Source organism: Rissa tridactyla, chromosome Z, assembly GCF_028500815.1.
Source record: "Rissa tridactyla isolate bRisTri1 chromosome Z, bRisTri1.patW.cur.20221130, whole genome shotgun sequence".
NCBI classification, from domain to species: domain Eukaryota; kingdom Metazoa; phylum Chordata; class Aves; order Charadriiformes; family Laridae; genus Rissa; species Rissa tridactyla.
Window position 1 is genome coordinate 71,085,273 of NC_071497.1, and position 27,471 is coordinate 71,112,743.

The window sequence follows — 27,471 nt, forward strand, 5'->3', positions numbered from 1 at the left end:
ATTTTTAAGAATATATGTAACATCAAAGAACTAATGGTTCTAAGTTAGTTATTTTTTACTAAGTTAACAATCTTAATAACTTCTAAGTGTTATTAAAATGCAATGATTTGTTAAAATGGAGTTCAAAGTATTTATTCAGAACATTCAACTTTGTAAAACAATTATGTATCTTTAAATTCTATTAGTTGATAATATATACTAATATATACTATGAATGCCAAGTCCCGATTTTTCCGGTCCTTATCATAAGCAGTATCTTATCTCTTTGCCAATCACTGTTCGTTCTCATCATGCTCTTAAAACTGTGGTTTACCCTTTAAATTTTGACTGAGGATGGGAGTTCAGGGAGCTGCCATGTTGTGAACTGTTTTATTTGTGTGTTTCTTTATTCCATGGCATCATTTGTTTCCTCAGAAGACAGGATGTGCTCAGCACTTGGCAGCATTAGGCAACAGTGCCACTGGGAATAAAACTCCTGCTGAACTGAAACAGTAAATTAAAAATAATATGTTGTATTATTAATGATGTATTTTTCCAGCAGGAAGATTCATCACTTTTATTTTTGTGTATATTATTATCATATATGTTATGACTTCCAAAGGCATTTTTGTTAAGCCTCCCACCCCTGCTTTGAACTATGATATTTATTTCACTAGGGGGGGATATTAAAGATTTAAAATGTATTTTTGACTGTCATAAAACTGACACCTTTATTTAATTTCTCTTTAAGCCCTTGCTGCCAATGCTCTCTGAGTATCATAGAATCACAGAATGGTTCGGGTTGGAAGGGACCTTAAAGATCATCTAGTTCCAACCCCCGTTTTGAAGCATTAGCTGATGATCTGATCTTGGAATTCAAGGTTTCATTTTTGCTTCACTTAACAGTGAAACCTGTATTTATGACCAAAATTAAATTAGTAGGTATTAATTTTTAACTGCCTATCTCAATTGAACATAGTAAATAATAATATGCACTTCGAATAGTCACATAATTTTTCTGACCTCTGCCCTTCCTTAAGATAGGCACCTGGCATTTGCATGGACTATATAACCTTGCTTTCATTACTCACTCCTTGAAGACATTTAAAACATGGTTCTCACATCGAAATTGTCACCACCCAAGTGGCACCCACAAGTGGGGAGAACTCCATCCCTCATCCGATTTCACAAACAACCGCGACAGGGCAGCGGCACCGCAAACCCCGCCGAGGAGGCCTTGCCACCCCCTTTCCCTCTTCCCACCTCTGCCCTTTGCCTACACAAAGCGCCCTGGGTCGGAGCCTCCGACAGCCTCAGGTGCACTCAAAGCTCCGACACTTACTCCTCAGGGCGCGGGGAGGACGACGGCGCTCCCGACAGGGGCGAGAGGAGGCAACAAGCCGCCCTCACCCTGCCCCGCTCCCCGACGGCCACCTGAGAGGAAGCGGAACGCGCGCGCCCACCCGGCGGCGGGAACCCCGGAGCGTACCACCACGCACCCCGCGGGGGTACCTTCCCAGCCCTGGGGTGGTGTGGGACCGCGGCGTCGGCGGGGCAGGAGGCTCCGCCTCGCCCTGCCCTGAGAGGAGCGGCGGGGGCTGGTGGTCTGCTGGCGCCTCTCGCCAGCTACCCAGGGCGTAACCGTCACCGTGGGGGCAGGGTGACGGGGGAGCTGGGCCGGGGCAGCGCACCTCGATGCTGGCTTCATAGACCCTAGCGGCGGTGCCGCTGCTTGCGGCCTCACCAAAAATACAAACACAACCCGAACGCCTCAGTAGAGCACCTGTTGAGGCCCTGATTTCACTCCTCCGTGTAGTATGTGAGTTATTTTATCAAATGGCTCCTCATATTGGTGAAACACTGGAACAGGTTGCCCAGAGAGGTTGTGGCTGCCCCATCCCTGAAGGTGTTCAAGGCCAGGCTGGATGGGGCTTGGAGCAGCCTGGTCTAGTGGGAGGTGTCCCTGCCCAGGGCAGGGGGGTTGGAGCTAGGTGATCTTTAAGGTCCCTTCCAACCCAAACCATTCTATGAGGGGGGACTTCATGTGCCAATGAACGTTCCTTTGAACAGCAGCAAATAGACGTTTGATGGGAGCAATTAAGTGAGATACAAAGGGATTGATCCATTCCCTTTGTCACTGGTTTCTCAGTATTTATACTGCGCATGTAACTATGGCTGCTGAGCAGTGACACTCCCAGGGCTATCACTCCTGTTTTTTCTGAGGGAAACTGCCACAAAGGTCTTCTGAGAGAAGTGTCCAGGACATCCAGTGCCATGTGGGCATGTACCCCTAGGCCCCCCGGCACTGAGCTGCACCCTAAGGCCCCTAGGGTCAGATTCTTCCTACCTCACTAGGTATAAATTGCTTCTTTTCTAGGCTAAAGTTGAGTTGATGATCAAGACATACCAACCTGTCTTTAAACCTGCTAGGAGTGTCTAATGTAAGGTTTAGTATCCTGCCTTACCATGGAAACAAACCTGCTGAGGCAGTTGGGTTCATGTCAGCAAGTGCTGTACCTAGAATAGGCTTAGCTAGATACTCTTGCTGAAAACTTCACAGAAAAATATTAACGATTTTGTCATTTAAATGATCATAACTAGGTTTTGGGATTGGTAGCGCTGGTTGAGTGACTGTTATCCTTAAGAGAATCACTGAATAATTTAGTTTAGAGGGACTTCTGGAGCTCTCCTGGTCAAAACCCCTTCTCTAAGCAGGGCCAGCTTCAAAGCTTGAATGGGTTGCTCATGGCCTTGTCAAGTTGAGTTTGGGATATCTTCAAGAAGAAGATTGTTTTATGGCATAATCTGAAGAGGAATTGTTTTACAGGCTTAGATTTATACAGAAACAATTTACTTTATCGACGTGTTTTTTTTCAGAAACAGGGTCTAAAATGACATTTCTAGGGACGCATCTGCATGCTAGAATAAATTCTCAGAAATGCTAAACATGCTGTAGCATTCTCAGATGATCTGGTTTCATTTGTAATAGAGAGAGATGTTACATCTTGAATGCTTGTTGATGCTGTCCTCATAGGCAGAACTGCCTGCCGTGCAGATCAGAAGCTGTGGGAGCATGCCTGAGCACATCCAGAGAAATGGCAACCTACTAGTCACGGTCACAAATGCTGTTTGCAGGCAACTGCTTTGTCAGAATATCTGAGGGTTGTCAGTGTCTGGGGGGACATTGACATAGAGAAAGTGATGAAAATAATTTTTGGGTATGGAAGATGTGCAGCTGAGATACAGGTGGGGAAAGGACACGCTGCCAAATGTGTCACGATAATGCATACTAATAAGGAAAGGGGTACTCCTGTCATCTCGCAGGAAACTCAGTACATGCTGCTTGTGTTTTCTAGTTCACTTTCCCCACTTCACTGACCAATTTTTACAAACTCTTGCAAAGTTTCACTTGTCCTTTTAAACTGCAGCTCAAAAGGTTTGATACTTAAAAAAAATTTCCGTTTAATAAGGTCATTTGTTAGAAAAGACTAGATCAGTGTTTTGGTTCAAAATGAAATGTCACAGCAGTAAGTGCTCATCTTAGACACAGAAAAAGGTGCACAATCACTGCTGATTGCTATAAAGATAAAAAACCCAACAAACTCTGAGTGGTGAGGATTTAATGCACAGTAAACCACAGTGTATTGCACAGACTCTTTTTTGTTTTAATTATTTAGTGGTGGTTTTATTTTACAGACTACATTCACAGGCAGACGGGGAATGAAGACTGAAATCCAATTCTCATTGATTAGGCAAAAGTGTTGCGCTGTGGTCATACGTTATATTTGGATTAATGCTGTGCTGAGTGACCCATATGTAAATATGTCATTTAGCCACTGGGAAGGTGATTACTGTGAGCAGACTGGGAAAAATGCAGAAAAAAAACTGATGCAAAAATGTATGGCGGATTTTGACACAGAAATACAAGGAACAAAAGACTGTAAGACAGGGATAGAATATTTAACTTATAATAGGTTTAGGAGTCTGCAAATATTCTTTTGTTTCAGCTTTTAAAATATTGCTGCTAAACTAGTAAGCAGTTTAGTACTGCAAACTTCCAGAATATGAGTGGTTTTCTATAGTTCATTTAGAGTTCATTCTATTTTTTTTTCTTTTTTTATAGGGTAGTTACTGCCCTGGCAAGACAGCTCAAGAGTCTGATGGTCACTGAAAAAATGTCTGACATCCACTGTGTATTAGGCAAGTAGGGAGGTCTTTTCTGGCAGAAACCGGCAGACAGCTGGGTGATACTGTACTGATACAGTGCAACCTACACAGGGTTCCTAACACAAAGGGAAAACACGAATGCCTTTTATTACTGTTATGAGCATCTTTGTAAGAGAAACTTCTGTGCTAAAGACCTACGACATGGCAGTCCCAGCTGTGTTTCCTATCCTATTTCTCACAAGCAGCAGCATCTGCATACATTTAAAATCTCATGGTTAGGCATATGCTTGAGTAATTTTTTACTGATATTCATGTTATTATATTTTGACAGTCTTTAGTACCCTTCCATACAACCCCAGCCACGTCAAAACAGCGTGTCAGCTGCATTTACAGAGTTACGGTTTGCAAGCTTCAACTCAGTTTACAAAAAGATTTTTTTCCTCTTGTTCTGAAGGGGACATGGAAGGAAAAGCATTGCTTTTAACCTGTTCTAGACTGCTAGAGCACTCATCACAGTGTTTAACACACTATAGTGTCAGGCTGCAGAATAGCTCGGTACGATGGGGGGATAAATTGTACTATCATGCATCTTGGGCATCAGCATACTGTTCGCTATGTTGTATTCCTCTTGCTAAAAGGATTTATTTTTCTGGTTTAGGAGATGAAAGCGGTCTGTCAGGAGGGATTTTTGGTATAGAAGCACCCATTCCTGTTGCTTTCTCTGAAATAATTCTATGTTTGTCCAAAGGATGAAAACATACATATATACACAAATACATATAAATACATGCTTATTGGGTAGGCTAATATACTAGAACACTTTAAATATATGTGTTTAAATATATAAATAGAGATATATATGTGTGCAGGTAAATACATCTGTTCAAACAGTATCTGTAGCCATTAAAGTAACCTCAGTAAAAATAGCTGATTGCATGTTACCATCACTCATGCATGTTTGTTACCTAAGTTTTGGGGTGGGAGGATTTAGAAAAAAAAAAAGGAAAAAAAAAAGACTATGTACGTGACCTTATCCTCATAATGGAGCCAAACAACATAAAAGGCCACTTAGTTTCAGCATGTGCTTGAGCTGTTATTTTGTTCAGAAACAAAACAGAAATGTTCTTCCACAAAGTATTTTTTCCTCTGTACTGGTGTCTTTTTTCTTGACAAAGGATGACCTAATCTTTGCTTTATTGCTTCAGTAATTGAAAAAATAATGGCTTAGCATTAGTGTTTATGGTATGTATTGAAGCACAAATTTGTTTATTTGTAACAGGACATTGGTAGGCAGTAAATTTCTGATGTTGCCTATATGACTTCCATATTCTTGTAATCTCAACAGGAGTATTCTGAGATGCAGGATGAACAAAAAAAAAAGAAGGTAAACACTACGTAAATTGGAAATTAAATCTCCTAAAATGTGTATCATTCTGTGACTCTGTAAAAACCTGGATTTTGTAATCTCCAGAAGGAGTCATTAGGGTCAGATCTAAAAATCACACAATCTTCTGTGTTAGCTGTACCACATGCTCAACTCAAAATGGCTTTGGTTTGCCTCCTGAAATAACTTTCTAAATTACTACAGTTGGAAAACCAGCTCACTGTATCATGCTGTCTACAAGCCTTTTTCTGGAATAGCCTGTGTTCGTCTGCAGCATAACTTTTAATAAAATATTTAACCATATGGTATTGAAGGTAGACAGCATGTTCCAGCACTTGGTTGCATAGACAGACTGGTACGTGCTGTTTCCAAGAGGCAAAAAGCCCCTCATATGTCATTAGACCCTAAGAGACCTTTGCAGTCATTTAGCTTGTCAGAACAATATTTTTGTTTTAAAAGTCTCAACCATCACCCAAGCAGGAGTGAAAACATTAATTTGCAGCACAGCTCATTTGCTCTTTGTCTGACACAGATGCTCATTTATGTTTAAATTTTCTCAAGCATATACATACGTACCTATGCCTAATACCTAGACTAAATAATTTAACTGCACTAATACAAAAATTTAATCTATGCTACAGGGAAGAAAGTGTCTATCTGCACACAGGCAGATTCAGATATTCTTACACCCTGAGTTCTTCAGTAGTCAAGTATTCTTCACTAGAGTGTATCAATGTCATCCGCTTGCAGTAGGTTTCAGAAAGAACATAATTATGCAAAAATAGATTGTTGATTTTGATGATTTGCTTCTGTAAAACTTGAAGTCACTAGAATAGTTTTCTCCTCAAAAGATTTTCACTTTACGAATTACTATTTATACTGCAGCCATGTCAGCATTCCAACCATGCCAAAGCTCTGTCCTGCAAGCCATGATGTGAGCCTACAAAAACATTCTTTGCATTTAACAGATGGATATTCTATCGATTTTAAATAGGATAGGACAAAGAAGACTGATGAACCTTAGGGATGAAGAGCAATAGAGAAAGAAGGACGAAGTCAAGGGGAATAATTGTATTGCTTCCACTGGCTTCCTAAGTAACATAGCCTGCATTCCTTTGCTTTCCCAAATACACCAGATTTATCTTTCTGTTGATATATTGGTGGGTCAAACTGTTATAATTTCAATGTTAAGCACAATTATATTCTTATAATTTATTTGTAATTCTGGATCTCTTGTACTTTTAAAGTAATGATGAACTTCTGACCTAGTTTTCTTGTGCTGCTAAAAAAATCAGGCTGGTAGTGAGTGTTTGAACCGCACAAACATGTGTGTGTGATTGGCAAGGAGCATACTTTCTTAACTACATCTAATACACAATAAGAGCATACTGCTTTGTTAGGGACTGCATTTTCCAGACACTGTCAAATGTTGTCTAACTGATCCTGTCTGAAGGAGTCCATTTGGACAGTATTTTGTTTGTTTTCTTTTGTTTCTTATTTTTCCCTCCATTAGCCTTTATTCTATGGAAGTTAAACAGTTGGGGGTAGTCTTGTGAGAGAGCCATGCTTGTGTCTGAAGCATCATTTACTACACTACGGAAGCAGAAAGACAGCTTGTAAAGACACATTTGCTTCTATTTTCCTGTATTTCTGTTTGTGACAGCGCTCAACTGTCAGTGCCAGCCGACACGCACACATTTTGCTTCTAAATAGTCATTTAATACATTCCTCAATGAAGTAAATTCAGAAGGTTGTTATAATTGATTGGATGGTGATTGGCAGAAATCAGCTGATTAATACTAATCACATTCTGAAGAAAGTGATACAGCTTTGCCATTACTTACACTATAAAAGCAATAGACTTGCGTCGATAGATCTTTTCATAACATAGGTCATTCCTTGGCTGGTCTATTCTTGTAGTCTGACTACCATTACAAATTATATGCACTACATTTGAGTAACACTTTGCTTTTTTAAATATTGTAGGTTTACAAATCAAATTGCAGTTAACACAGGTCCTTGCCTAGAATTGCACATTCTTCCATCAGTAGTTTGGCTCAGGAAATTTCACTTAAAAGTTTACATGGCATTTCAAGGCACGAGCAAATCTTTCTGATTCCATAAAAAAATACTCCATGACAAAGAAAGAATGCTAACATGTAGGTGAAAAGTTAGCTTAAGGAATCCCACACAGCTGGGCCACAGATGGAGGACAGGGTGCTCATAATGATTGTAACATATCTGGGTAACAAGCATATGGTGCTCAGACAGCTGTTGAAGAAGGGCTGGACCCACTCATTTGGTAGCAGAGTTTCGCTAGGAATCATTTTGTCTTTGGTAACTTCACAAGCTTGTGCCTTACTCTTCAGGGAAAGTACATTTAGTTGGCTCACAGAATTAGTTCCTGAAGAGGTTTTCCATTCAGAAGGGGAAGGTTGGTACTTCCTTTGTTTGTAATTTGAGATTGTAGTCCTGTACATGCTACACAGATAGCCGCTGTGAAATAGATCAGAAAATTTAACCTCTTTCTTAGTATGAGAATGTTACTGACACTGTATGGTTCTATAGTTTGTGTCTTTCTGGTATAATATCATAAGATTTCATGTACAATTTAAAAAAATATATAAAATGTATTTTCTGTTAATTTTACTACTGAAGAAAAAAGTGTGAGGAACCAGTTTCCTGGCATGTCTAGGCCTCAGGTGTGTCTTATGGAACAGATTTTAATTCCTTCAGCATGATCTCAAATGCAGACCAAGGACAATAGTGGAAGCATCATTATAACATCTGTGTTGGGAAGCTACAGAAAGCTGTCAGCTCTTCAACTTTGCTTTTGCTCCAACTAAGATTCCTGCAGACTTTTGTTCCTTCCAGTTTGGAGGAGGGTAGTTCAGTTATGTTCTCAGACATTTTGCAACATGATATGGAAGGATCCTCTGCTTTTTTAGACTAATTTCAGGAAGCTAATATATCATTAGTCAGCTAAATTTCATATATTAGGATAAACAAGTTCATATTATGCAAAAAAAATACCAAAGCCTGTGGCAAAAAAAATGAAACCTACCAAACTTTTGTGTCAATTTACTAGATGCATCGATTTTAATAGCTGCATCTGCTTTCATTACAACTACTGACTACAGTTCTTGTCATCTACACCACTCCTACAGCTCCACCTACAGCTAATTACCCTGAACCTTGCTGACTCCTGGCAGCTTCTCCAGCTCGCCTGGTTCTCTGCCACCACTGTTAATTGTTTCTCTTCTCTTCCATTTATTTCTGAATGTTGCCTACGTTCTCTGATAGCCGAGAGTAGAGAAGGTGAGGAACTTGCTCAATACAGCTATGCCAGAGTGTTTAAATAATATATAAAACTCATGGAAATGGATTTGGGCTACATCCTGCTTCTTTGTGGCCTGAGGGCATGGTGTCTATAGCGGTTAAAGCACTGCCTGTGTGTGCAATTAAGAATGATCAGTCAGAAAGAAGAATTTGAACTGTAAAATTACGTTTAAACAAAGGGAGCTCCAAGAGAGAAGTACATCCACTGGTATCTCCTCAAAGTCAATTGGCTATAAAAGCTGATTAAATTCTTACCGTGGTCTTGGTGAACTAGGATATTCTGAATTAGAACTGAAAAATGTGTAATGAAAATGTTATATTCTGTAGTGTTTACCTCTTTGCCCATCCCTGAAGTTTGTATTGCTTCTTTAATAAAAATAACAACATGCTCTAAACTTTTTCCTCCCGTTCCCTCTCAAATCAGGCAATCTGAGTCAGCCACTCCATTTTATAGGGTGTCTGGTAATGAGCCCCTGAAATAGCACATCTCAGTGCAGGAAAACAAGGTTGCCTGTGGCTACATGTCATAGGGTTTTAAGTTTTTCTTTGAACCAGAGCCTTATTTCCCATTCTTACAACTGTGCTGTTGCATACATAGTTGTATATATTAAGCTGGGAATAACAGTAGCGTGTTCCCAACATGGATTGCCATCATTAACTTGAAGCATTTCTAAAAGCACGTTTTTTCTTTTGGAATCTCCACCCCATCCCACTGGAGGGGGAGGAGTGAGCAAGCGGTTGCGTGGTTCTTTGTTGCTGGCTGGGGCTAAGCCATAACAGCATGGCAAGTCTATAGAGCACTATTCTTTAATATTCCTACTATTTTGAAATACAAAACATACCTTCCATAATGTTAATTTTCATTCAGAAAGAGTGAACGCTTTCATAATCTGCTAATCCCACCTCCTGTATCGTAAACCAGGAAAAATATTTCAATTTCAGTAGTAAAGAATATAAGTGTAAATCATTATGTTTGACGAAATTATTTCTTATCTTTATGGAAGCTGGTATAGATGGTGCTGTTTCAGTCTCTTGTAGCAGTAACTTGAAGCCTTGGAAATGCACATTGTCTTTGATGGAGAAAAGCGGCTCAAACCCAAACTCTTCCAAACCAAGATGACACCAAAAGTCAGCCAGCAGAACAACTTGAGTCCTCCTTGCTTTTGAGAACCAACATGGTTTCTGAATACAGATATGCATATATTGCCTCTGCCAGGCAATATCTGTGTAAAATATCATTCCAAGAACGGGAACAAGTGCAGCCAGCTTACATGCCAAAAGCTTCAACGTAGTGAAAATTACTGGTTTTACCAGCAAAATACTCCATGCTTACGGTGTCCCTCTGTGATGTCTATTTCTTTCCACCTTGTACATTTTAGTCATTGATTAAACTTGAAAAGTAAAATTTTAGTAGGCATTCCTAAAGGAATGAATTCTCTCACTTTTACACTGACTCACATGTCTGGCATTGGGACAATATGTAGCGTTATTTCTCAATATGAATAAGAGAGAAGATAACAAATCACTCGTCCAGAGGCTCTTTCTGTAAAGCACAGATCTATTATCCCACACTTCAAAGAAAAGGTGAAAGTAAATAAACAGGTTGCTTTGCAACCATGTAATATAAGCTTTTCTGTATCTGGCAAGTGCATTAGATCCTGAAATAATAGGTTGCTGTGTTCTGTAGGAAAAGAGCAGATTGCCAATATAAAACGAAAATTTCAGAGACAACTGCAAGTCTGACACTTGTATTTCTCGTCTAACCACTCACATGTGAACTGTACATAAATGGCAGTCATTTGGCATATGGTTACTTGAGCTGCACTGCTGCTGGAGATAGGAAGGAGCTCAAGCTGGCTTTTCAAAGTGCTCATCTGGCACTTTGCTCAACCAGTTTTTAACTCATTAATCGAAGGTAACTTCTGATACTTTGCTTTCATGATTTGCTTGGGTTTTAGAAAGTTGGATCTGCCCATGGAAGGGCACTGGCAAAGCACAGTGGAACTGGCACAGGTGAGGGCAGTGGGAGATGGAGTTCCCCACGTGCCAGTGGTGAACCACTGTCTTCACTGCCATTTCTTAAAGTCCATCTGTGAATCCTCCAACTCCCTCTGAAGCTGAGGTATTTTTAGAGCCTTATAAAAGGCATAAGCCTTCTGAAGCTTAGTTCTTCAAGCAGGAGGTACCAGCAAGGATATTTACTCATCATGATAGTTAATTTGCATTGAGTTCTACAGACGAAGTGGTTGCTACAGAGAGTGTAAACCATAAGAGAACACCAATGCCACTCTCTGGCTTTCCTTGTCCAATGGTTCAGCTAAGGTGAAATTCGCATCAAGATCAAGACGCCTTAATTAGCAAATATATTAAGCTTTTAGATAAGACAGAATCTACACAAGACCCGTGCTGCTCTGGACCAGCACCTGGAAGCCTGATTACATACCTTAAATGGCACTGGATGACTATGTAGAGGAACTGAACCTCACCCTGATTCCCTTGGGAGGAAAGGGCTTACCCTTGTCTAGTCAGATTCCTCCAACAGCTCCCTCCCTACCTCTAGAGAGAGAAGAGAAGCAGTTTTATATTACCACGTTACACACTGGGAGATGTTCAAGATATGTTATTGTCCACAGAGACAGAAATTGGACATTTCAGAGTTCATATACTGAACATGTATTAGGCTTTAAGTGTCACTACAAGTAACTATTGAGGTTTGCCAGAATATCTGATTTGTGGATTCAACTGTAGGTGTAAACCTTGAACTAGTGCAGCTTATTTATTTGCAACCACAGGCTGTTCCAGCCAAAGGTAAACAGGTCTGCTAAATTAGCAACACAACAAATGTCTTGGCCAGTTCTAGGTACAGCATGTCCTATCTCCATCTATAAATTTAGGTCCATGCTTCTATTTTTAACTACATACATATCAATCAGTGAAAACACTGATCCCATTAGGCACTGCTTCTATTCTAAAGAAAGCTGCATTCTACTTTATTCAATGAGAAATACTTGATTTCTCCTAATACAATCTCTGTTTTCCATAAAAAAATTAATTATCTGCAATAAAACACATTGTGTCAGGACAGACCAAAGACAATACATTTATTGAACTTTGAGAAAAACAAACAAAACACTGACATAAGGAAAGTTAAACAGAAACTGAAAGACACATCTTCTGACCAGCGTATAATGGCTTGTGTGACCAGTAAAGTACCAAAATGACATTCTGACTTTGATTGAGGTATTTAACTATTTTTGGCAATAGAAACAGAGTAAGAAACTTCTTCCAAACACACACATAGGCATTGCTTGCATTAGTGTCTATCATCTATGAAATTTTATATGAAACTAAATAATGTAGCTGTTAGAAAAATATAGCAGCAAATTAGCAGAATATCTAATGCACATTTACCATAAAGTACGTGCTAAACTTAAAAATCCCACCCAATAGTTGGGCCCAGTCCTGTAGCCCTTGGTCACAAAGAGAGCATCAGTGAGTTCAGTGGGAGACAGCATGAGCAAGACCTGCATTTGACCTGCATTCGCTGTACTTCGTACACCTCAGTTCAGGTCAGAGAAAAGAAATAAACATCCCCATTTGCTTTCTAAGAAGAACCCTACTAAGATGAAAACATGGCCTAGGAAGGTAACTTCTGAAGCAATAATAGTTCATTGCAGAGCTCTGTCATGTTCTTAATATACATAAGAACAAAGAGAGTTTTCCCACTGAGTTTCAGTTTTCTCTCCATCCCTTCTGAAAGTCTGCCTAACGCGGTCAGAGGAGATGCTGTTAGGCTGCAAAAACAAAAAACACTTTTGAACAATACCATATTCAATTCCCGTGTTCTGCTGAAGTCTTTTAATTCTGTCATATCTTTAAAAATGAACTGCTGGCTAACTCCTGAAGTCCTTATTTTGCTTTTTTAATCAAGGCTTTCTGTGGCGCAAACTAGTAAATGTAGTGATACCTTTGGCTGTAGGAGGGCTTCAGAAGTTGGTCAAATGTAAAGAGACTATGCTGCTAAGTCACCAGAGCTTATTCATGTGTTCTCAAAAATTTTCAGTGAAAGTATAGTTGCACACTGTTTAACACTGTGGTCAACAAAATTTTGCTTATAAAAAAGTGTATTATTAGCATTAACCACAATCTGATGAAGAATAGAATAATTTGCCCAAATGTTTTGTATATTTTAAAGTTTTCTACAAAACTTTAAATTGAATGTATATTTTTATATTAGGTACCATAAGAAAGTAATAGAATCAGTTACTTTAAGTTCCTACAATATTGCAAAATTTTTCTACAGGTTTCTTTGGAGGTATAAAATGGCTCTGTAAAAATCTATTTTTTCTTTTTTGCTGCGAACAAAACTTTTATAAAACAGAAAACTCCTTTTTAAGATTGCAGCAAATGTATTCCTTAGATGGGTCATCATAATTGAACTACAGTGTGTAGTGTAATAGAAAAAGTTTATGTTTGTATGACTAAAATATTAAAATATATTTTATTAATTCATATAAATCAAAATAGATGTGTTTTTATTCAAGCTACTTTTGGTTTTTTCACCTATATGTTCAGTTCCAAATTATTGATATAAAGATCTCTGCCAACAGCATGGTTTTTACTAAATTCTTAGACTTAAGATTTTTAGCTTTATCAAAATGCACGATTTACTGTACATTAAACAGTAATTTCAATGTTTCATATCACAAAAATCAACACCCACAAGAACAAGACAGTCACTGCTAGTAAAAGTCTCAAGACAAATTCATAGATAATATTTACAGAACACAATAGGAATATTTTGATGAATATTTCATGTTGCAACATGTCAGATAAAATTATAAGAACCACAAGAAACTTTTAGACTTCATTTTGCTTTCAGCATACAAGCCCAAGCTGACTCTCTGCTGTGAAATACTGCACACACCTAGTCAAAGAAGAGCTACGGCATGATTTTGTTCAGCTGGTCTGTGCTCACATAGCCACAAGACATGTTGAATTCCTTTTCTGGCATGGGCAGCGCCGTTGCATTGAGCACAAGGCCTTGTGGAGAGTGAACGATGTGAATAGACGTATAGTCTGGAACAGGCATCTCTGAGCTTGGGGTTTCTGCTGTTGAAGCTCCAAGGTTGACACCGGTAGTGGTAAGGCTCTCTGTGGTGAAGTAAGCGTCCTCGTTACAGCTTTGCTCCTGGACACGTGGCTCATCCTCTTCGTGGGAAGTCACAGCAATACATTTTTTCACATCTGTCTCACAGAAGTAGGCGTTGTCCATGGTGAAGTTTTGTTCCGTGCAGCCTTCACACTGTGCTCTCCCCACCTTGGATTTCTGCCCTGGTGAAAGTACAACACTGCCTGCCGGAGTAATATCACTCACTTGTGCATAAAAGTCAGTATTTGTCAACGAATTCTGGTTACTTAGCTGGGTATGGACCGATGGACTAGCTGAGTCTGCAAAAGGTGGCCACAGCTGTCTATTTTCGGACTGAGTACTCCTGTGTGGCTGTTGGGCGTCTGCGTCAGCAAGGCTTGGAAGTGACTCATCTTTATCTTTTCTATCAAGGCACAAGAGATCCTCTTCTTTTTCAGTTACCTTTCTGAACTGATCAATATCAGAGATGGCATCACACGTGTCGCTTGCACTGAAGTCTGTCTCTGGAATATCTGGTTCACAACAACTGGCCCGTCCAGAATCATCATCCTTTGCTCCCAAGCAACTGTGTGATTTCAGATGATCTTCACTGAGGAGCCTGTCGGTATCTGAGACTCTGTTCTTTTCATCAGGGTCTTCTATGTCCAACTCAATAAACTCAACCCACAAGTCATCATTGTATAGCTGTGTCTTGTAGTTGTCATGGCTGGCTAAGATGGAGTTCACTTCATCTAGCTTTCCTTTCTATAAAGCAAGAAAAAATGAATGTTATAAAGGAAATAATAAAACTGCTTGTGTTTTTTATGGTGTTAACTTAAGGAAAGGTAACTGTAGCTGATGTAATAATTGAAGGGTTTTTAAAATTATTTTATGAAAACTAATTCTCTGGCAATTCCCCTCATGTCATATTTTTTTCCTACAAAATTCTTCTGCCTGCAACAGCAATTGTCACCTGCTACTACTACGGTGACTCCCACTGCAGATTTTAGAGCACAACATTACCTTCAAGAGATCTGGGTCAATCCCTTTAATCTTTGGAACTGGCACAGGAGGAAAAATCAGCATTTTTAACCTGGAAAAAAAGAAGAGATGGCTTTTAATTGACAGTGGTCCATTTTGAGGAAGTTAGAAAGAAGAGAGCCTTACATTGCATTTATACTTCATTACTTCAAAATGGAAATGTTTGAAGATTCAATTTCAAATAGTCCTAAGGAAAAAAAAAGTTTTCTGCAGCCTTCCTTGTTGAAATCCCATTTATGTTATGTTATTTATTGATAATTTAATGCTCTACAGAAAAAGAGTAAATTCCTAGAGCTCTGTCAATAGCTTCCCTTTATACATAATTTTCAAAGGAACCTGATACAAGCCTCTGTGTGCAGAGTGACTTTTCAAAATATTTTTTTTTCAGGGACATACTAGTCTTGCATAAACCCAAAAAATTTAAATAAGGGAATAGAAAAAGGAAGTTGGTGCAAAGAGCGAATTACTTTAGAAGTAATAAATAAAACAGAAACAAAACTGCAAAAATTCAGGCTAGTATTTTGCCATCTCTATGACACTTCTGTTTTCTGAATTATTAACGTGACAAGTAATATATAATAAAGACAAGGTTCTACCCTTGTAGAGGAAGGAACTTGCTTATGGTACATATAGTGGAAATACATATTAGTCTAATCATTCATAATGTGATTTTCTAATTCTTTGAGGGGACAAAAAAGAAAAAAAAGGAGGATGATTTCCCATTAATCCAACAATAGCAGTTCATGCCTATCTCCTTCATTTTACCTCCCTGCTTCTTTTGCAAAAGACAAACTGTTGTTCCCAAAAGGAAAATTCAGTATTCTCTTTATACCGGGTTACTTTCCTATTTTAGAAAGTAAGCTGTGGGAATGGTAGATCTAGATCCAAATCCAAATATTAGTTTTGCTGCATTGTTAGTGACCTTGGTGAGGTCCAGAGAGGAACAAAGGAGTCTTAAGGAGTGCTAGAGAGAAATTTAGGCACCTTCTGCTTAACTATGGAAGGCCTAAATTCCCCATCTGTTTTTGTTTTTGGCAGAGCCTCAAAGTTGTGCCCAGCAAGCCTCAATGAGCGCCAGAAATCCAGTAATTTTCCACCTAATCCCTGGCGGGGATGTGGTAGCTTTGCACTGTCTGGGCTCTCAAGGGTACCAGTTTAAGACTTGCACTTACAGTTGAATCCACAAATCAGGGATTCTGACAGGACTGGGCACTGCTTCTAACAAAGCACAGGATTTTGCCACTTGCTGGCTGTAGAAATCATTCAGGAGGGAGAACTACGCTCTGCTCCTTTCTTAGCTTTGCATAATTCAAGCCTGCATCTCTCAACTCTAAAATACGGCCTAACCCTATGGCATCTGTCCTAGGGAGCCTTGTTCAGACCTTGTGAGATCATAATTGAGGAAAATATGAATGGGTATCTTTTCAGATGCAGGAGGAAGCTGAGCCTGGATATTCTGCATTATGGGAAATACACGCAGCCTCCTCCTCTGCAGAAGACATTGCCAGTCATACCGCCACATGCACCAGTCTGAAGAAAAGGGTGCAGGCCCACAGGTCCAGAAAAAAATTTCCAGATGAAAGGTCCTCGGTGGAGAAAAGCCTCCTACAGCAGTTCTGATTAGCATGGAAGGTATTAATGAGCTGTGATCCGAGACATGCTTCAGCCCTCAGGATCTTCAGTGACCAAGCCACTCCTTGCTCACCGTGCTGATCTTAGAGAGCTCCTGGTCCCACGAGTGAGTTGTTCTCGCCCCATTCTGACACATGTAGCTTTCGTCAGGCATTGTATCAGGAGCCTCGCTCTTAACTCTGGGACTGGGATGCTACTGCAGGGAGTGGCTTCCTGAAATTAAGCTCTGCCAAAGCATAGTGCTGCTTGCCCAAATTATTTTTTCAGAGCTGCTCCAACTGCACCATATTGTTTTCATTTCAATGACTTGTCCTTACGCTGGTATGTGCAAAACACCTCAGTGTTCATTTTTGAAGTGTATACACAAGACCACTGACAACACGCATGTGTGCACTGGAGCTGGACCATGGTGTTGCTCCATAGTCTAGGACAGTACTGGTGTGACATCCAAGCTCAATTATTCTGCCAAAACCTATCCCTGAACACACATATTAGGGGATGAATTCACTTTGAGACCATTTTGTCATTTTTACATATGTGTCATTGTTTCATTTTTATAAATGACACAAATTTATAATTTTTATAAATGACACAATCCTGTGCTTTGTTTTATTTTATTCCTGTTATTTATAGGAGCTGCAGTCTATCCACAGAGACCAAATACTGCCCTATGACTCAAGACCTTTTCCTTGGCTTGATGAAGAAATAGTCAGAGATCAGTGAAATAGCCTAAGAACAAAAACAAATACACAGACATATGCTTGTGTGAAACTTCTGAACAGCACGTGGGTAAAAATAGTATTTCAAAATTTGAATGTACTAAAAAACAATCCTCTTCAAAGCCTAAGTAAATTAACTTTGTAGGTAGAATAAAATGTTCTGCAATCCAAAGGGAAGAGTAGCTGTCAACATAATCGGATTCCCACTGCTGAAGGCCCAGTACATACAGATGCCAGCGTCCATATAGCTTATGAGAATGGACAACAATCCTCAAAATAGTTTCTAGTCCCCCAGATTTGAAACAATTTAAGCACCCTATTTTTTAAGATACAAGTACATTAAATCTAACAAATAAAACCTCTCTACCTTGGCTGTTTAGACAGCAGGATTAAGATCACTGTTACGGCCAGCCCACATGCTCCGAAGATAACAACTAAGAACCATGGAAACTCAATTTCTGAAACAACAGAACAAAAACATGTTAGCAGGAATCTGTATCTCTGTTGCAACTTTAATTTCAATCTTCTCTTCCACCGCTTGAGGATTCCAAAGTAGTAAAAAACTGATAAGAGAATTTTTGGTTACTTAAATGGGAAAGTTCTCTGTCAAGCAGAAATAAAAATACCCTTTTGGTCTCAATAGTTTCCATACTACGTTTGTGAGTCAACTGACACTCCTTGCAAAAACAGACTGAGTTTTTAAGTATGAACAAGTTCTTAGTACGGACAATATATGTGGAAAACCAGCTATGGAGAACATTCTGCCTGCTTGGAACATGCTATCAGTAGTCCTGACAGCATATACTGCCGCAGACCGTGTTACTGCTTGTTCGCCCAAGCTGAAGAGAACATTATTAACAGCATACTAAATCATAGGCAAACTATTCTTCTGTCACAGAAACTAAAAGACAGTGGTGTCAAAAAGCACACTACTCCTCTTTCTAAAGGATGAACATTAATTATATTGTGAAACATCAACTGAAAAAAAAACACCTCACTTTTATTTACCTTGCAGGTGGCTACAAAGAATTTACGTCATTGAGAAATGCAGTTTGGTAGGAATGAAGAACAATGCTGATAAATGAAATGTTTTATCTTTTAAATACTGGCGGTTACATTATACTTAAGCTGAAACTGTAGAATACAAAGTATAGGGAAATTTATTTTGGCTGTAGTCTTAGATTTTTCTCATTTGTTCCCGATTTTAAGGTTTCCACACAAACTTCACTCATGACTTATTTTTTGGGCCAAGGAATACTGGTCAGAAAGCTTTAGAATTCTATACATGAACATAAACATATGTCCTTTTGGAGGAAAAAATAAAATAAAATTCAGATACCAAATAAAATAAAATTCAGGTACCAGTTTTAGCCCTGTGCTTCTAGCTTAGATTTTGACTGGGCATGTTTTCAGGCATGAATAAAGTCCTGTCTGGATATGTCTGTATTATACAGATCCCTATTTAATGGAGAACCAGTAACTCCTTGCCACATCAGTGATTCCTGTGAATGTCCAGCTGCTTCAAAAAGTTAGAATCTTGCATTTGAATTCAACTACTTTAAATTTTTAATACACAGAAAATTTGAATTTTAATTCTGTGTTGCTAAATGTGATATACAAAACAAGCAAGAATAAATTCTCAGTCAAATCAGATCACTGCTGCTGTGTGAAATGTATGGATATGGATCAACTTGCAGAATCTGGATTGTAGTGACTGAAGAAAATTGTGCTTGTAGGATGGCCTTATATTGTCATAGTATTTTAGTTTTGTTTACATGAAAACCTTGACAACTCAATGCAGCTGGGGTTAATAAAATAATGCCACATATCCAGAACATTATCGGTTTATATAAATTAGGAATGAAAACTAGTAATATGAAGAGTTAAAAAGGGGAATCTAGCAAGATTTTGAAGAATAAGAGTTATGGGTGGTTTTATTTAACACCTTCACTAACACCCTGAGAAATGAAGTGAAGCAGCTAATTAAAATAATTTGCTGAAGAGCTCATATTTTGAAGAGTTAATTTAGTAGCTCAGACCTGAGCATGCTTTAGGAAAAGGCACTGTGTCATTCTTTTAATAAAATGTGGTGCTCAATGGCTGTTTCTTTTTCTGTCTTTAATAGCACTTGAAAAAAAAAAGTGTAAGACAGAAGCAAGAATCAGAAAAAACACTCACTGTCCTTGATAGTATTGGGCAGATCAGAAAAGCACATCATTCTGATAACAAACTTAGCCAGCAGTATAACACTTCAATAGAAGTGATAATTGTTCTCTTCACTACCCGAGTGCTCATTTTAGATGATGAAGTACGAGATTTAAATGTATTTTGAGCACTATAAGATGTGCAACAACAGTTATTATTTCTGATTCTTAAAGCTATATATATTTTTGGTCTCTGATGAGTTGTGAAACAGTCTTCCTGAGTTTACTTCTGAACTTGTATATGGAACTTGTACATTTTCAGTCTCACCAAATGATTTTCATGTAGTAGGCTGAAATCTATTCAAGCATACAATGTCAAAGATGAGGAGAAAAAAAAACCCAACACCACCGAAAAGTCAAAAAGACAGCATGGTTATAAAACCACTTTGCTACACTTTGCTTATTTACCTTCAGCACAATGAACGAACTCAATGCCTGCTTGAGAAAAAGATACATAAAGGATTTCACTGAACTCCCCAAATTTTTCAGAGGTACGTTGTCTTGATCGGACTCGTATCTCATAATCTCTTCCCATCTTCAGAGAGTACAGTGGAACCATTGTTGAGAGCCTGGGTTCTAACTGTAAAGACAAAAGGACTGTGATTTATTTGTTTGAGGTGTACTGGCAATTTTACACTGCTTCTTGATTTTAGAAATAAATATTTGAAGGCATTTTTGCTACTTGGAACTGTAAGGACACTACAAGAAGAGTACAGAGAAAATTCACGCCATTTACTTTCAGCTTACTAGCCATTAGGCTTTGTTGTGATTTAGGGACCAAATGTGGAGAATCCAAGCTCTCTGTAAATACAGTCAGTGAAAAAAGGCAGCTGCCCTCAGTTACATGCTGTAAGTAGGTGGTGTGAACATCTCCCACTGATCTTACAAAGCTGTTAATCCATTTTACTGTTATAACACAACATTACTGACTTCACAATGCCAAAAACCCTGTTAAAATAACATGTGAGTCTTAAAAGTAGTGCAACCTCCACTACAGAATTAATTTTAAGAAGAAAAGTGATTTAAAGGCCTTCTAACCAGAAGTATTGCCTCTTACAAATGTATTTATTTGGGGAACACTGCATAGCTCCCAAAATCTTCAAGTATATATGAAATGTGATTATGGAGACTCTGTGAGAGCTGGCATCAGATTGTCAGTCTTGAGACTTCTATATTAAGTATTAACTGCAACATATTGCCACATATCAAACTATGTAGGAAGTCACATTAGAGATCTTAATATGTGAAATCACTCTCTTCTGTTACTCCTCTAAGAATATGTACTTCAGCTCCAACAGCCCAACAAAAGTATATAAAAATAAGGAAAATGTGCTTAAAATCATAGAATCATAGAAAACAAATCCATATGGCAGATGTTATATTCTACTTCAGAATCAAGGATGATACTGGCAAAACTTATCATGGTCTAAGAATTAAAACACCTAGAAATCAGCAGCCATTGGGGATTTGAAGAAAGCTTCAACAATACAATCATGGTAGCTGCATAATGTAAACCTGAGACACATTCTGTTGGTAGCTAGGATCTGCAGAGTTCTCTGATCCCTGGTGGCTCCAGACCCAAGTGCTCTGAGAACCAGCCAGTCAGATAGTGGAGGAGGCAGTGATCCCTGCCAGACTGCTTTTCTCTGATAGTGGTTGAGCACAAGATCGTGGAGAACCATTGCTCCATACCACAAAGGTTTTTAACTTATGAAGACTATCCAGTTGGAAAGCGTTGGGAAGGGAATACAATATACACTAGTCCAGGTTACTTATTTTGTGCTATGAAGCCACAAAGAAATAGTACACTAAAGTTTTACAGGTTCTTTTTTGTTTGATTGGTTGGTGGTTTTTTTCGCTGGTTTGTTTGTTTTTTTCCTGAGACAATTAGTGGAGATTCTTAGGGATGCTGGACCACGCAAGATTTTATGTAACCCAAATAATGGTGGGACTTGGAAAGAGCAGTTACGCAGGCTAAATTAAAGCCCTGAAAATTACGAGGTAAAATTACCGGAGCTGTGCACCTGAAATTCCAACTTTTTTCAGACTGTGAGCCAGATTACATTTGGCTCTGTCTCGTGAAGACCCGCTATATGAAGGTGGGGATTTTACTGGTTTTAGGAAGCTGATCAGAAAATAATTTTGATCCTCTTATCACTATATTTTATTGTTATAATATTTTGCTAACTAGTAAGTTAGTCCTCTTCCAATAATGTTATTTATTTTCAATTAGTAAATGGACTGAAAAAAATGAATGATATACATGTAAAATCAAACAGGTTCATCCCAAAACATCCAAAAAAATTACAAACAAGTCTCAGTAAGGGAGAGACTTAGTACAATTTAAGTACTATAAATTATTTTTTGTATCAGTTATATATACAAAGCACTACGGTATATTTAAACATTCCAAGATTATTCTTTGTGTAAAAAAACTAGTAATAACAGTGTAACTAGACATTTATCTCTTATATGTAGAAAGCACTATGGTATATTTAAGCATTCAAAGATTATCCTTTGTGTAAAAAACTAGTAATAACAGTATAACTATATATTTATCTATTTACTGCTTCAACACTCATTACAGATGATATTTGTAGCAAGGAATGCAAAGAGTGAAATCGTTGCTCCAATTTGGAGTTTTGCTATTGTCTTAGGCCAGAAGAAGATTTTTTTCAGAAATTTCTGTTTTGTGCTCTGATAGTGTCTCAGGGAATTATGCCATGTTTGTGCTTTTAAGCTGAAAGGCACAATAACGTACAATATATACAGCTGCAGTACAACATAATCTATAGTACTGTTTTTCTTGAGGCAAGTATAGTATTCAGCAATTCCTTATCTGTTTTCTGAAAGAAGAAACACTGATCTTCAAACCTTTGCTCTCCTGAGAACAAGGCGTGCTGGAATTATTGATGATACTGCATCAAGAACAAAGCTTTATTAGGGTATTTATACAATTGATACCTAAAGGCTTATAAAAAATAAAAAATGTGCATTTTTAAAGAAGTATCTATATTGCCACCTGCTTTTGTAAATACTCTGCAGATTTTCAAGTTCTTAAGGAGTATTGATTTACTGCCTAAACTTAACTCATTTTGTAGGCTGTACAGTAAGTATAGCTTAAACCAGTATAGAGAGAAATTCAGACAAGTATTAGGAAAAAGTTATTAGACATTATAGGCCTGTTTGGCTGTAGACTTACTAATAAGGAGTAGGATAAACAAAAAATGCTAACATTGAGAAGGATAAGAGGTGAGGAGGGGTCCAAGGTCTTTCACAGATAAAGGCAAGGAAACCAGTTTGACTATGTTTCAATTGGTAAATTTGCCTTTTGTAGATTAAGACAAATTCATAACAGTATTATCTGCTTGCCTTCTGTCCGTTAACTCAGTTCATATTAGTAAGAAAGCAAAGGAAGGGTTCTGCCTTGAAATGAGGTTCATATTGCATTGAACCGGTACTCAGGAAGAGTTCTCCATATGCAAATACACCACGACACACTGGCACTTAGCCTGTGCATTCAGGTAAAGTGGGTACAATTTCTTCCCCATAACAGGAAATGTAACTGCATGGGAAGTTAACCGATTTTCAAAAAGAAAACGTAAAAGATTTGGGGTATATATATTTTTTATTTCCATGGACTGTCCATATAGTCACAAATTTCCCATTGCTGTCTGTCTGGTGTGAAATCTGTATGTCTTATCTATGTTGCATTATTTTTATTCGCTTATTGTATCAAATTTTAAATTGAAGCTTTTCATTCTTTTTTTAATCTATTGAAATGATAATTATAAATATTAGAACTTTACAGGTACCCTGAAGAATCTGTCTGACATGGTGGTGTTTTCCAAGAAGAATATTCCTGTTCCAACTACTAAAAGTACCACGCACTGTTTCAAATAGCTGAGGTTTAGGAAAAAAAATAGAGAAACATTTTATTCTTGAAAAAAATTGTATATATCTTACTATTGCTATACTTCCCAATCTAACACAGGGATTCCAGGGTTTGTCATTATTATCTTGTGTGCCAACTATCTTGACACATAAAGTTACAAGGTTTGCTAGAAAACTTCAGAAGAATATGGGTATATTGTTTAAGACTTAAGGTATCATCTAATTAGCAATTACAAACCTGTTGCTTTTCATAGTAGTACAAAAGTGTTAGGGACAGAACAAGCCTGCACTGTACTATGATTATTGTATAATAAATATTTGCTTCATACCTCCTTCCATTTTGTCTCATTAACTTCTTTGTACTGCAATTCATACTCCAGAGTAATCCATCCCTTCTGAACATCTGCTGTTGGTGGCGGATCCCATCTTACTTGAATATCCCCATGGATCCCAGTCTGACTAATATTTAGCAGAGTCCAGTTAAGGTGGACGGGGGGATCAGGTAGTACTGTTTAAACAGAGTATTTAGAATAAAACATCCAGTTTTCAATGTGAAATGATCATTGTTACCACACACTGTTAAATGATTTCAGGACTAAAAAAGCATATTAACCACATATTTGCTGATTAAAATCCAAACCCATGAGTCAATGACAAAGTCATTACAAGTTCGGTAACTAGAAGGCACCCTACCATTGGCAGTAGACATGCTCTGCATAAATCTCACCTGAGTGACTAATAAAGAAGACTAAGAATGTATTACCTATTACACTACATTTCCCAATAGCAGCTTATAAAACACCGAGACATAAAAAATTCTCCACCAAAATTTAGAGTTCTCACTAGAAATAAACACAGTAAATGGAGAAACACAGAAACGTAAATTAAATATTTTGTACTGATATAGAAGTACATTGAAAAAATATTGTATCTGAAAAATTAATCTAGTTTTGTTCAGATGAATAAAAGAGAGCAGTGGGTATTCTAGTCACTTGCAGGAATAAATTAATTGCATATACATACACCACCACTCAGAACAAGCAATAATATCTGCAGTCACAGTTTGTATTGCAATAAATATAAGTTCTAGCTTGGAAACGCTAAACATCCTGATTCTGTAATTAGTGTTGATTCAAGAACAAAAAACTGTTTGGTTCCAGAACTTTGCAGAATCAAGATTTTAATGCCATCTTTGCTGACACTGAACACGGCTATGTAGCATCCGTTAGACGGGGCTCAGAGTGGCAGCAGAGGCAAACTCATCTGCACATATTTGAGAGACCACCGGTATTCAGAAAGAGAAACCATGTATTTGCTTTTATCCTTTCAGCTTTCTTCCAATCTGGGCAATATTTTCTGGTTGGATCACATTACATATGTTACAAAACAAAATTCCTTCCTATATATCATATTTTTTAGAAACTAACCTTTCCGAGAGGGAAAATTTAAATACAATATGAGCAATATAAAAGCTTACAGCATCACACCTATTGTGATATAAAAATGTAGAGGTAAAATGCATAATAGAAGCATACCTATTTCATCAACGCTGAAACATTTTTCATCAAATACTTCGTCTTTATTGGCAAGCTTAACACAATACGGTATCCAAATAGAGGTGTAGGACGTGTTGAAATAACAGCTATTTTCTCCTGCAGTGATATAATCAGGGCATTCTTTCCAGTCTTCGTCATTCCTAGAATGACAACAAAAATGTAATATACATAAGAGAGAGATTTATAGATCTTAGAAAGTACAAATTATAGATGTTACCAGACACACTGTTGAAAAGGTATAACTTTTATAGAAGTGAGAAAAACACGTCAATATTGATCGTGATTTATCATGGAATCATAGAATGGTTTATGTTGGAAGGGACCATCTAGTTCCAACCCCCCCGCCATGGGCAGGAACACCTCCCACTAGACCAGGTTCATTTTTGTTCAAAAATTCATTAGCGTTCTTTGTAAACAAAAGAATTGCAGCAGGAAGTATCACATTCATTCCATCTCTTTAAAAAGACAAACCAGCAGAGTTATAAAGAGCGGCATGAACTGTCAGGCTGAGAAATGCTGCTACTTGTGTAAGGTCATTTTCACACAGCCAGAGTGAAACTACTCAGTAGGTTCAAAACAAAAAAAGTCTTCAGTTGAAGCAAAAGGGGAATGGCCAAATTGTTAGAAACAGTCTGCAGGAAAAGTGACAGACATTTATTCAGTATTTCTGAAGTCACTTCAGAAAAATAAATCTTGTAGTGAGCAGATTTTCTGCTGCTGTTCTTTATCTTGATACTATCTCTCAGCCCAAATATAGACCAAACAGGGATCTTTTCAAAAATTACAGTTTTGGTTTGTTAAAAATATACCATAAATACCTTTTCTTACTAGGACCCACTCAGGCTGTACAGAAGGAGGATTAAGCTAAATCAATTATGCTAAATGCAGCCTTCACTACTGGAGTGGGTGCTTAAGAAGCAAAAAGGCAGATGCTACATAAACTGAGTATGAAGCATTTCTGCTGCTATGCTTAGCTGATGAGACCAAACACTTTTCTGAAGGAAAAGCTGTAACTCTGCCAGAGTCAGGACTTGACAAAGGTGTATGTGGTTAGATACTATTGCTTGTGTTAAGTAGGAGACTGGGTTAGATGACAGAGTTGCCACTGACAACCATCAGCTCAATACTGAAATAGTGGTTTTAACTTGGATCCTTTTATTTATTTCTGAGACGTCTTGGAAGAGTAAGAAAGCCAGCCTTGCCATTAGGCTCCAGTTTGCTAAGCAAATGCATCATCATCAGTAGAAAAGTCTGTGGATCAAAAAGGTTGCAACCCAGTACATCAGACGGAACAGAAACTCACATCCTCCTACTCCTGTGAACAAAAGGCCTGTTTTCCTTAATAGCCATTACTGCTAAGGTCATGTCCTCCTTCAGGCTAACGATTGTACCAACCTGAAAATTACAAAAGCTTAAGTGGAATGTGAATCAGAATTGAACAGGGCTCAATGAAACCTAATCCCCAGTCTCAGAGCAGCCTTTTCCTGGACCTGCACATTCAGACTTTAATCTAGCAACTGATCAACGGGAGCTTTATAAAACTTCAATAAAAATTTGAGGGGGGCTTGTATCCAAACTCCACATCTGTGCTCAGTTATAAGAAATCTCACAGTTGCAAGTTAGGCTGATAAGGAATAAACTGAAGTTCCCTATTAAAAACTCCCATCCCAAGCCATACAGTGTTCAGTTTTGGATTCTACAACCTGGACATAAATTTAATAAGAATGTGTTCTTAATTACCTGCCAAGTAATGCTTGTCGCTTAATGCTTACCGCTTAATAATTAACAAAAAAATTTGACATTAGAAACATGCACTTAAACCACAGTTTTATGCCCTTAAAAACAGTATGGCTTATATCATAGCAAAAAATTAACAGCAACAAGCTAACAGGCATAGCAAAATATATGACTTCTCTCTGTTTTCCTCTTTCTTTTGTTCTTTCCATTTTATTACCTTTTCATGTACAACAGTTGTATTGTTCCTGGAGCAGTGAAGTTATAAAAATTTCCGTCAGTCCAATAACACGAAAATGTCTCCAGTTCGGGTGATCTGCACTTGCTGATTTGTGGCCCCTGTAAAAGGTCTGTCAGGAAAAATGGCAGGGGGTAGAAGGAGACACATTAAACAAATCCATAAGCCAGACTAACACGCTGTTAACATAAAACTCAGCATTTTTAATGAATAATTAACTTTTCCTCCAATTCCTTATGAACAATGAGGCAAGATGTAAATTCTTCTTATGTGCATATATGTAGATGACTATACTTGTAGGAAGGCAAATTTAAAAGCTGGGTCAAGCTCTCTTTTGTGCAGTGTAGAAGTGTTAGTATCACAGCCTGACACACAGCGTGGGGATCTGCCAACCCTATAGCTGTAGTTCAAAAGAAAAGAATAGAATAAAGAGTTCCAGTTGGAAGGGACCTA

General features: G+C 38.1%; 1 protein-coding gene across 5 annotated transcripts in view; it reads right to left on the reverse strand.

Moving 5' to 3' along the window:
• Positions 1–11,940: 11,940 nt before the first annotated feature.
• The window catches only part of GHR (growth hormone receptor), a 127,748-nt gene continuing 112,217 nt past the window's right edge, over positions 11,941–27,471 (reverse strand). For all 5 annotated transcript variants that reach the window (XM_054184638.1, XM_054184640.1, XM_054184639.1 and 2 more), the window contains 7 exons: positions 27,001–27,130; positions 25,026–25,186; positions 23,820–23,998; positions 20,005–20,176; positions 17,760–17,850; positions 15,024–15,093; positions 11,941–14,765 (listed from right to left, as the gene is read on the reverse strand). In XM_054184638.1, coding sequence (XP_054040613.1) covers positions 13,812–14,765; positions 15,024–15,093; positions 17,760–17,850; positions 20,005–20,176; positions 23,820–23,998; positions 25,026–25,186; positions 27,001–27,130 — 1,757 coding nt within the window. In that variant the 3' untranslated portion in view covers positions 11,941–13,811. The remainder of the gene's footprint in view (positions 14,766–15,023; positions 15,094–17,759; positions 17,851–20,004; positions 20,177–23,819; positions 23,999–25,025; positions 25,187–27,000; positions 27,131–27,471) is intronic.